Source organism: Pholcus phalangioides, unplaced genomic scaffold (genome assembly GCF_987345545.1).
Source record: "Pholcus phalangioides strain wild (caught in Gottingen) unplaced genomic scaffold, Ppha-v1.0 ptg000042l_1, whole genome shotgun sequence".
NCBI lineage: Eukaryota > Metazoa > Arthropoda > Arachnida > Araneae > Pholcidae > Pholcus > Pholcus phalangioides.
Window position 1 is genome coordinate 3,967,151 of NW_028301628.1, and position 12,783 is coordinate 3,979,933.

Consider the following 12,783-nt stretch of genomic DNA (forward strand, 5'->3'; position numbering starts at 1 on the left):
GACGGATTAAGACGTTTGAAAGCCCTAAGTACTCGAATAGTGTTTTGGTGATACCTACATATATATTTTACACGATATTGAGTCTATAAACTCGAAAAAAAGTGAAATTTTATATTTAAGAAGTAACTCATCTAAGGATGGGATTTCACTCTAAAAGGCTTATGGAAGTTATTTTATAAAACTTGAACAAAGCAACCAATAAATTTATTGGTTGCATTCGAGCAAATGCAACCAATCAGCTTATTGGTGGCATTTCTAAAATAATTATTATACAATTTTTATAGTGTGATCCGGGCTTAAGGCCCGGATCACACAACTAAAGTTTTATAAAAGATCTTTTACAAAAGTTGAAAAATTCAACCAATAGGCACATCGACTACATTCAAGCGGGCCAATAAGCGGTGATCTTATTGGTTGAATTTTTCATGTTTTATCAAAGAGCTTTTACAAAACTTTTATAGTGTAATCCCGGCCTAAGACCGAATTTTGATGTTTTGAAAAGCTTACGAGAAAAGCTAAGATTAGCTTTCTAAGCTAAGATATTTTCTCCCATCCACTGACTACTTGTGAGGATCGGATTGAAAGCATCTTTATACCCATATTCTATAGGGTTCTAATTAAACCACCGAAGAATGGCTCTGGGCTGCCTATGGACTCTGAATCAAGGGTGAAGGAGAAAAATAATTTTTATGCACGAATTTCAAACTACTAGCACTAAAGATGCGGGCGTGAAGGGTATGCGGATCCACGTCCGATCCGTGTGAAAGGTGCCTAAGCCATTAAAATCGCCTTGAGGGCAGAGCCGTCCTTAAGGCCTCACAAGAATGAGAAGTGGTTGAAATTTCCGAGTTGTTTGGCTCGGGACCCATGATATTCTTAACACGGCCCTGCTTGAGGGCAAAGCTGAATAACTGAGAATGTTTCCTGAACACTAACATGAGGACGCATGCTCCCGCTATTTGGCTATGTTCCTAACACATGTTTACAACAGAAGTCGTCACTACACCATAAATACACACCAATGGTTGTCTAACCAAAACAGAACCTCTTTTAAACGTGTAGACATTTCATTGCGGTTCTTTTGAACAGAGGTATTTATTTATTATCAGACTGAATTGAAGGAGGCAGATATTGCCTGATTCTTTAATAAACTACCCCAGGTTCTTCTCCAGGTTCCCACCAAGTACGGCCAGGAGGACCTTGTCGGTTGCGGAGGGGGCACGCCATGACAATGGGATCAGACACTATAATAAATAGCAGGTGCTGCTTGGGCTAATGCCTCATTCTTCCACTCTGAAATTCTAGCACTTAACAAGAACATCAGAGTTTTAAAGCCCTGCGATGAGTTTTAAAGCCATTCTTGACTACTTATTCCTCCAAATTAGGCATCCTGGGTCAGCTTAGCATCTCCCCCCCCCCACCCCAACCATCGCAAATATGTCTCTGTGTCTAAGTCACTCTTTCGGTCGTTCACATGTTTTTAGTTCCCTCTAGACCACTGTTGTTTTCGTCTCTCGCTCAGTAAGTCATTATTTTGGTCACTCACATGCTTGCACAGTGCACACTTTTTAGATTAGTCATTGAAGTAGTCTGGTTTGTTTTTTACCCGATACATCTCGTTTAAATTCAAGACAAATCAATGCTTCGGGAGTATCAGAGACAATAAAGTTTTCCTTCTTTGAAACCCGTCCATATTCCATGATTTATAAGGGTACCATGGCGTTTGACTTCGCTGAACCCCGAAAAGCTGTCATGGAACACCAGTTGGAAATCCGTGGTCTAGAACCCTGAATTTGTTCCAATATCCAGGGAAGCTAAATTTGGTATCTCCTGAATTCATACCGATGACTCATGATGGTAATGTACCGTAAGGAAAATACTGGTTATATATAGTCCTTCATTTCATATTTAGACTTACAACGAGGAAAACGGAGAGTTATCTAAACAAGTTGAATAAAATGTTTGGAGGCTCTTGGGCGTAAGAAAGACCGTCAGCTTGCGACGTTTTCATAAAGCTTTGCAGGGAATTTCTATAGTGTTAACATTTATCCACCCAGTTGTTCAAGGGTATTTATCGCACAACTTAACGACGCGGAACCCGAATAATACTAAGATACTGTTATAATAGTTATAACAGAAAATCCACTACCGATTGCAGGCGCGCTTGAAAGGCGTCTAGACAGATACTGACTGTCTGTTTCATATTCCACATACTACTTAGAAAAGTTATTGCGAGTAAATCAACTGAGTAAATAAATTTACATCTAAGTTTCGAAAGACATAATCCGCCCATAGTCCAAAAGATAAGTAGAACTCTAAACATTATAGTTTTCCATATGAAATTCATGTTTAAAGATTTGAAAATACACATTTCTAAATTTCTTATTTCCATTCCTCTGTATATTGATGATATTAGATGGTATCTTTGAATATACGAGTGCAGATCTCACGCATAAGAAAAAAGAGATAATTCAACGAGAAATTTGTGACTTGTTTATTGTTCTTTTACAAAAATAATGTATGTATATTTCCATATATACGACAGTTTATTATGTACAATATGTATGTTATTTATATGCACCATATTTAACTTTCTTATTCTTTGTCTTTCAACGATAACGTCGGATACTTTCCAGAAAGCTCTTCTACTGATACCTGTAGTAGTGGGAAAAAAATGTAAGCAAAAAATTATCTCGGGAAGTAATAATAATAAAAATAATGTAAAAACAATAACATGATGAAGCTGAGTAATGTGTCATGTTGAACATATTGTTTACTAGAGATTTTGTATTTATCTGTAGTGATAATAAACAAAATTCTAACTCAACTACATGACTTATTTTCGTCAATTAGATTTTTTTTTCATCTATGATTTCATGAAGTTTTGAATTGCAGTGAAATTGACAAATACAAGGTGATTCCAGAATTATAAGTGAAACTTGGTACGTTATATTTTAAATTTTTACAACTTTTACACCTATACCTCACGTTAATAGGTGATATATAATAAAAGGTGATAAAAGGATGTGATAATAAAAGGTGATAAAAGGATGAGATAATAAAAGGTGATAAAAGGATGTGATAATAAAAGGTGATAAAAGGATGAGATAATAAAAGGTGATAAAAGGATGTGATAATAAAAGGTGATAAAAGGATGAGATAATAAAAGGTGATAAAAGGATGTGATAAAAGGATGTGATAATAAAAGGTGATAAAAGGATGTGATAATAAAAGGTGATAAAAGGTTGCGATAATAAAAGGTGATAAAAGGATGTGATAAAGAATGTGATACATAATAAAAGTTGATATATATGTATAATAGTAGGTGTTATAGGACACCTAAACAAATTTTTGATCACAGAACGTGCAATAGCAAAATTAAGTATGGGTGGTAAGAACTATGAGCACTTGCTGTGTTAAACTTAACGTATACACGTACTGTCCTCGAGTAAATAACATCGTTAAATAAATTTTCCACCTATTATTGGCTTGTATTTTCTGCATCTTCGTTTATCCTCCAATTGATCATGTTGGGGGTTTCCGGTCATGCATTCCTATGTGATTGTGTTTTCTACCTCCCGTAAAAGTTTGCACGTTGAGTTTTGAATCACCCTGTACAAAGCACATTTTATGTCTCATCTAAACTTTTTACTACTCCATGCGCATTTTACGTTATCCACTGAAAATCTCCAGGTGAAATTAACTGCCCCTTTCCCGCACCACCCCCACCACCACCCGGGTCGAGAGTTTCCTCAAGAATTTTCTCTGATAAGTATTAGATGGAAGAATAGCTTTTTCGTGAACGTGATGATATCCAAGATCCATCCGCCATGTTAAAAAGGACTTTATCACAGCTTTCCCTCGCCCCCTCTCGCTTTTTGAATAATATTACCCCTAGATGCAATTTGAATAAAAATACCTTTCAGTTATTGAGAAATACGGCGCGGCCGTAATCTTCAAAGTCGCTCGTATTGCACGGACAGTTGGCTCAGGAAAGAGCAAAGACTTTTCGGGGAGGTCTTTATGACCCATCTGCGAAAGTACGATAAGAGTCGGGCCTCCAGATTTGTTGCCAGCCGTGGGGATAGTTATGCCCGGAATCGAGCTGCGCAAATGAACGAATAAATTAAAAGCTGACTCTGCCCTTTTCATGGGACGGTATCGTAGAGCTCGTGGCGGGCAAAAATAAGCAGGAGTAACTACCATGGCGTAATAGAAGAAAAGTGGGAAACTCGATGAGTGTTGATGCTAGCAGTTAACGCATGACGTTCCATCTGGTGAGAAAGGTCTTTAATTGCACTGCTCAGAAAAAATCATGTTTTTAAGGGAATTTTTCCCCTTTTAGGGTATACTGGGGCAGCCGATTCCGAATTGGGCATTGGTTTTGTCAGATTGATTCCAGTTTTTCAGATAAAGGGAAAATTAAATTTCAATGGCAATATACAGGGTGAATCCGACCTATTCTACCAAATGGAAAGGGATGATAAACGAGCCCAAGTGGATCATGAAACAACCTACCAAGCCATTTTGAACCGTTTCAAGTTATGGTGGATAATCGATTATGGAAAAAAATGCGAGAAGTCTGGAAAAATCAGAGTTTACGAAGTTTCTGAGAGATCTATACTCAAACTATATAAGCACACATTTGAAAAGAAAAGAATCCTGTAAGGTCACACCAATTTCATTGAAATATCTGGTTTTAATGGCGAGCTACAGGCGAAATACAAAAATGAATTCCCACCAAAAATTTTAATAGAAAATTCCGCTAACAGCCTTTCAGCTGCATTCGATAAAATTTGTCCATTAACTTGTCCATTCCACCAGCTTTCGAAAGAGCCTAGAATAAGCAAAATTGACCATCCAGTTTTTAGGGAAAATCTAGTCGTTTATTTGCAATACATCACTGAAATCTGCGTTCGTCGAAGTAATTTTAGTAGATTTTGGCGACAATTCGATTTTTCACTTCACCGATCTCTCAGCACTTGTAGCTCGCCTTTGAATATGGAGATTCTGTAGATAGACGATAAGACTATAGCATTTTTGTGAAAAATCTGTAACCGCCAATTCTAAATTTTCAGCATTTTCGACAAATGCTGATTTCAATGATGCATTGCAAATAAGAGAATAAATTTCTCTTGAACCAGACAACCGATATATGACTTATTATAAGCCCTTTCGGAAGTTTGTGAAATGGACAAGTTTTTGGAAAATTTGACCGATTCTAACTAGAAGGGTGTTTGCAGGATTGGCGACTAAAAATTTTGGCGACAATTCAATTGTGAACTGTGCCAATCTGTCAGCACAATTCACATTGTTGGAAGCATGCTTTATCTCAAAAAGTAGTGCCAATTCGGCAAAACCAATGTCAGATTTGGAATCACTACACCCAAAATGACTTTAAAACCACTGTAATATTTTCGCCAGTAATTTGCTGTATTCATTTATAAAGCACAGTTTCAATGTGATTTTTATCTGTTTATGGTATTAGTACTGTTGAAATCTCATTTTCAGTTTATCTCAAATTTAACACTAGAAGGGCCGGACTATACGCTATACCTAAAAGGGCAGATGACAGTCATTTTGACTGCTGCTTCTTTTTAGTGCAATATATTGAATCACACTAAATTTTTGCAATAAAAAACAACAAGCATTATCCCGCATGGTTAATTTGTTAATTTTGAAGAAATTTTGCATTTTCTCAACCATACAGGCATTACCGTTTTAAAAGCATCATGGGCCCCCGGGCCAAGTGGTTTTTCTGAGGCCCTACCTGGTAAATTCTAGAAAATTTCAACCGAATCTCATTTTTGTGAGGCCCCTCTTCTCTTGAGGCCCCCGGGCCGTGTCCGGGTGGGCCCATGCGTTAAGACGGCACTGCATACAATGTGTCCATAAAATGACTTTCCAACTATAAATATGAAAATTTAGAGGGTAACAGTGGCCAAGACTCACCACGAAAAAAAGATATATAAGCATTGCATTAACATCCCATCGTACATTGCTCCATTTTATAGTGATGTACAGTACACCTTTGTATACGTACATAACGGTCTGATTTGTTCACTTTATTTAGTTGTTCGCTCACGCTGTGGATAACATATACTATAATGCCGCCGTAAATTTGAACTATCGAGGAAAACTAGGACACTGTTAAAATTTCGTACCGCAAATTAACTTATGAAGAATATACAATTGTCTTTCTTCTTCATCAGTGTTATCTGGTTCAGACCACTCATTAACAGAATCGCCACTTTCTCTTTCGGGTAGATACATCAGAAAATCATGATTTTCGTTATCAGTTTGCATCGTGTCTCCTCAGCCTCCGATTTATTGTTCGAAACATCATTCAGCACTGATAAAATTAGACTACTTTGTTCTAATACATCCTTTTTGCTGCAAGCCATTTCTACACACTGGAAATGAACTTGTGTTTCCTAGGAAGCTTTCAAAGCAAATGGTGGCATGAAATTGCCAAACTAAAACAAAAACTGAGTTTGAGGTGAACGATCAGAAAAAAAGATTCCTCGAATTTGATATGAGACGCTATCGCTAAATAATATATAGTGTTTCGATTGTGGATACTGTCCATAGACATATGTCAATAAACATTTTAGATTGCCCAGTAACATGATGCAAAACAAATAGCATCATTTCATTTATTTTTTCTTATTTGATGTTACTCAAGTATGTTGTGTTTTGTGTGACATCAGGGAACGATAGGGAAATAAATCAAAAACCAAAAAATTACATCGACGCCCACCACAAGGAGAAAACATGTACAATTCACATATGACTGCTCCCGGCCGTTTTAGGTATAAACGTCGATATTTCCAGAACAAAACCTTCAATGCTTTCAAATATTTGCACATAGTGAGAAATACAGAAATAATGAAAAAAAAAAGTCACCAAAATTGGATCGTGTACTTTATAATATAACGTATTATTATAATAAACATATTATGCTGTCGAGACTATAGCGTTTTCAAAATAAAAATCCGTCAAAATGACTGCTCTGGCCGTTCTAGTGTTAAAGGAAAACTGACAAAACCAACGCCAAATTTGAAATCAGCACCCCATAACCATTCGAAAATATATCTTTGAGATCAAAATTAGTGTTGAGCAGTGTTAATCACTTGTGTCACATGCCCTTATTTTTTCACTCGCTTAATGGACAGGGTGTGTCTCATAAATTCTTAAATATATTAAAAATACATTAAAAATTAAAAGAAATTGTTATATTTGAATGCGATTTGGGAAGAAGTTATTTTCTCACGGAGGGGAATTCTTTTGGTCGGGGAAAAAAATAGTTCAAATTTTTGTCTATAGAAGACGTTGCGTGAAAGTGGATCACCGAGTTTTGGACCTGAACCTCTCTTCAATCTCTTCTGTGTCCGAAGCGTTGTAAAGCTTCACTCGGTGATTCGTGGCTGATGTAAACCAACTTCACCATAAGTGGTCTATCCATTAATGTCAACATCAGAATGGAAACCTCACGGGAAAAAATTCAGGAATCAGCTATTAATATTACATAAATGCATTTTAAAGGACTGATCTGCATATTTCCTGTGATTTGCTTTTGCTTTAGCGTGCAGCATCCTCTATCGACGGAAATTTGAACTTAATTTTTTTTTTCTGCACATGTGAAAAATTACCCTTTATGAGATTAAGTTTTTTTTCTTTAAACAACTTTTTCAAATATACAAAATTCCTTCAATTTTTTAAATATATTTTAAGTTACAGTCGTCGGCACTCGTTACAACGACCATCTTAATTACGTTGAGAACGGATGTCATATCGGATGTTCGTTACATAAAAAGGATCACACATATATGATAGACGTTGTATAAAAACATTTGGGACATATTCACCTAGTCGTTGTAACGGAATGGCCCCAATAACGTTATAAAGCGCGTCGACTGCATTTACGAATTTGTGGGACACTCCGTATAGCGAAAAATCATTATTTCTTAATTTGATCAAAACAAATTACGGTATCAAAAAATAATTTATTATCAACAAACCTTTTTTTTCTTTTTAGGCAGGAATAAAATTTCATTTAAGGCATTCCGATGTCTGAAAGTTCTGGTTTTTTTTGTGTGTTTATAAATCTTTTTTTTGTGTTTGTATTTGTTATATATTTTTTTGTTTTAAAGACAGAAATAGGCACTAGATTCGTACTGAACATTTTGCCTTTTTGACCGTATCACAACTTCTAGTAAACAGTATATCTTGTATCATCTATTTCGTCACTAAGGATTGAACACTGTGGGATTTGCTGAGAAGACGACGGTTCCTGTCACCGTTCGATGACAGGCATGATGACTTCGAGACCCTGCATAAGGAAAAAAATATATATATCAATAGCTAACTAACGGCAGGCACAATTTTTAATATGCATAGACAATGACAACTATGCAATGTTTTTAGAAAGACGTCACTCTTCCCTCTGTTAATGAAACAGATTCGGAAAACTGGCTGAGTGAAGAGATATCGGTGTTTTTCTGGGAAGGGAAATTCATCTCTGTCGTCACCGGAACTCGAACCCTCGTTTCTTGTTTGCTGGATGAGTGCTCTACCAATTAAGGTATGAAGACAGATGAAGCCCCCGCCTTGAAGTGTATATATATATGCTGAATGGCTCTGTGCTACGGATGGCGGTAGCATTGTGCCAATAGCTCGAAAATTGACATCAGGGTTATCAGATAGCGAAAGACGTCACTCTCCCCTGTTAAGACAACATATTCGGAAAACTGGCTGAATGAAGAAATATTCGGGGAAGAAAAATTCATCTCTGCCCCCATAGGAGACTCGCATCCGTGCAATGTACGGCGGAAAGATTCTACTAATAACTCGCAAATAGACATCAGGGCCACCAGATAGCGACGTATGGTGGCCCCGATGTGAATTCGCGAGCTATTAGTAGAATGTTGCTGCCGTCCATTCCATGGGCCATGCACCTTCACCAAACACCCATTCCGGCCATATCGCTATATGGCAATTTACTGCTATTAATGAGGTGGGTTGGAAATGAATTCACTATCTATCGGTGGTCACCTCAATCTCGTTAGATCTTATCTATATTCTCCCTCAGATTTGAACGTTTGTTTACCATAACGGTAACCTTCACGGTGGTAGACGAGCACCTTACCACCACGCCACTTGGACGCAGCATATACATACTACTACTATTACACCAAACACCAACTCTGGCCATGCCAGTATATACATACTGGTTCTGGGTTCTATTCCTGGTGGAGATAATGACACTTTCTTCCCCTAGTTCACCTCAGCATATTATCACGAAAGCCGTATTTGTTTCATCATGGAAGTATATTGATTAATGATAATCAGAGCCCAACGTATATGCATATGCACGTATACATTTGCATATTTTGACCTTTTTTTTAGCATTAAATTCATAAAAACGCATAAAATCGAGTCGAGGAATTTTCAGAATAAATGCATATTTTTGAAGGTTTATTTTTAAACTAAATCACATTTTTATAGATATTTTTAAAATAAATACTGCTCATTAAATATATTTTCGTAACATCGGTTTTTTTCCGCAAGTGAGATTTAATTAACTAATAAAGTAAAAATGCTGTTTTATTTACTGTATAATTTTTTTACTGCTCAAAATATCAACAGTTTTATTGCAATCTTATTCATACCTTCATCGATTTTATTGATGAAAAGTGAAAACCAAAGTATGGGACCATGGGCACTTCCTTAAGAAACATCACTTGTGACATCTTCCCAATCAGAAAATTTCCCGTGGATCATAACCCTCAGTTACCTATTTCGCAATCAAGTTGCCCCCCCCCCCCCCTAGTTTTATTATCATGTTGTAAACGCTTCAAGAGATTACCATGCTGAACCCATCGAATGCCTTCTGGAAATCAAGATACACAGCTTTGTTTTTGCCTTTCCCCAAAGACTTAGTCGCACGGCCATAGAAAGAAAGAAGACGGGCTGCACATGGGGCTTTTTTCTTCCTGAACCCAAACTGGTTTTCTGCCAATTATATCTATTCGCCAGTTGTCTTTTATAATGATTTTAAAAATTTTCGAGAGGAAGATCGTCAAAAAAAAAACAAAGAAAAAAACTGACTGGACGATGATTGTACTCGGTGTGTCTAGTACTATACGTTTTGAATTTCGGAACCGAAAGTATTAGCAAGTATTAGCAAGCGTCCGATCCTGTTCGACGATGCCCTCAGCAACACTATATCAGTAAATGTGTGCTACTGGCACCAAAAATTCATTAGTAAATTCCGTAAGGACCCTTAGATAAATATAATCTGGTCCTGGTACTTTGCTTGCCCTTACATTTTTTAGAAGTTTTATTACTTCTACATCTTCCACTTGAATATCTCTAAGAACTTTATCACCCCCATGGCATACCGATACTTTCGTTGATATCGTCTTCTCTAATGGAGACCGGTACCAAAGAGTCGCAATGCAATATTAAATACACTGCACATGCTAACATTGCTCTCTGCTCTAGATCCTTCTATCTAGAAAAATCCATGTGCTGTCATTTCAAGAAAGATGAATATATACGTTTCTCTAAAATATATAATACTTCACTAAAACAATACCACGGATAATAAAGACACCATCATTGAGAAATCCGTCCACGAAATAAATGCATCCAACGCACATACATGAAACTTTCATGTACGATTAGAAGAAAAGTAAAAACATTTTTTTTTTTACAATCCAATGGCTTGTTACAGATGGAAAAGTCTCATCGCAATTATTTCTTCCAAGTAAGTTGCTAAGATTTCTACTAAGATCAATATTTCCAAGCCCATCCGCTCGACTACCTCTTTATCAAGAAAGTCATCGATTCGGAAACGAACACAGAAGCAAAAATAATAATAATGATGATAAAGAAATAACGAATGAGCGCAAATTGAATAAATACTCCGGTAGACTGGAATCCTGAAATGAAGTAGGACATCGTATAAGCCATGGTAATAATGATAATAATAATCGCAGGAAAAAAAAAAAATATATGTATGTATTTATAACATGAAATAAGTCATGAGAAAGAAAAAAATGGAGCATGAGAAAAAAAATAAGAAACTTTGTAGAAGAGGATAAAAAAGGAAGAAAAAACAGGAGTAGGAACTGTCGCAGAGAAGAAAGATCGATCCTAGGGCACAGAACGGCTGAGAAAGCTTGTCTAAGGTGGTGTATCCAACAGAAAAAGTCTTCTAAGTATACTCAGTTAGAGAACAAAAAAAGTAAAGTGGGAAAAAAAAAGGCATCTCAGAGGAGATGGGATGAGATAAAAACTTGAAAAAAATAAATTTTCTCTACGAAAAAGAACGCAGACAGAGAGACATACACTGGAACGTAAAACAGTTCTTGTTCAGTTTCAGCACAAGACAGTTTTCTCGAAAGAGGGTACAGAAACAAAGTACTGCAGTGGAAATTCGAATACTAAATTATTCAAATGAACTCGTGAAAGTTTAAATGAAATAGATGGAAATAAAGTTTTATCCGTGTTACGTGGCATGGGTTGGAAATGAGGGGGGAGAAAGAGTCTCGCATGTCAGGATGAATGTAAATTTTGTTTAGGATATAAATGCCACTTGGATACGCTGTTCCTTACATCTATTTATTTTTTCATTCGAGAGCATGCATATTTTTCCTTTCCTTTTTACTAACAAAGTTCTCAACGAAATCCAATTATGAAATGTTTAATTAAGTAACGAATGAACACATAAATTCAATAAACACTACGGTATACTGTAATCCTACAATGAAGTAGGACAACGTATAAGGGCCATGATAATAATCATAAATAATATGCATAGAGTAGACGCCACTTAATCTGATAACGGATACCCCGCTAGAACGGCTAAAGTCGTTTGGAACAAAAATGTCTCCCGTAGAACACTGTTAAAGTTGAATTTTATTATACAGAACTCACCGGGCTCAAAAGAGCTCTATTCCCCTTATCTTGGAGTTACACAATATTACATTGGCATAAAGTAATATTGCCTCCCTCAAAGTAATACCCCTCCCCCCTCAAATATTATCATAAAATGATAATATTTGAGGGGGGGAGAGAAAAGTGTATTGCATTTTGTTGAGTAAAACTCATCCACCAGTTCGTATATGATGTCTTCATACGTGAGACTCTTAAATATTGTCGTGAAAGATGAACTAATGAATGTTTGAGTATCCATAAATATATGCATGCGTACAGAAGCGTACACAAATTTTTCAAAATTCGGACACATATTCCGCATGCAGTATGTTTTTGGTCCTCAGATGTTTCCAAAACTCTCGGGTGTTACAGACACGACCTTTCTTGTTTTTCGAAGCATTTTCGAGTCAGTTTCTTGATGAGGGAATACATGGACGACACCTTCAAATCTTTGTGAAGATCGGTGAGGCGGAAAAATTTTGGTGCTCCAGAGAGAGTGAAGCACCTGATGACGTGATTCCGTAATCGTTGTAGTGGGCACCATGTGTTGACACTGGACGACCGATTTGTTAGTACATCAAAACTTTGTTCCTCACGCTGAATTTGGACTTCGGATAGCAGAATCTGAATAGATTTTCCAAGTGGATATGAGCTTGTTTGATTTTGTTTCTGGCATGGCTCCTGAAGTTGAGACTTCCATCCAGGATGACGCCCAGGTGTTTAGTTTGAGTCGATGCCAACATGTCTTTTTTTCCTTCGTGTTTGATGGGACATCTCAGTTTGCGAAACGTATCATCAAACATTTGTTCACATTCAACTTGGCATTGTTGTATGCATTCC

The 12,783-nt window shown here is 36.7% G+C and overlaps 1 protein-coding gene across 2 annotated transcripts in view; it reads right to left on the reverse strand.

Moving 5' to 3' along the window:
- Nucleotides 1-2,479: 2,479 nt before the first annotated feature.
- LOC149063901 (adhesion molecule nephrin-like) overlaps nt 2,480-12,783 on the reverse strand; it is a 479,700-nt gene continuing 469,396 nt past the window's right edge. The window contains exons 14-15 of one of the 2 annotated variants that reach the window (XR_016195721.1): nt 8,022-8,332; nt 2,480-2,655 (exon numbers count right to left, since the gene is read on the reverse strand). Coding sequence is in view for 1 of the 2 variants with exons in the window: in XM_089254947.1 (XP_089111073.1) it covers nt 8,297-8,332 (36 nt within the window). In the remaining variant the exon portion in view is untranslated. Of the gene's footprint in view, nt 2,656-8,021; nt 8,333-12,783 lie in introns of those variants that run through there. The other variant, XM_089254947.1, reaches the window with a different exon arrangement.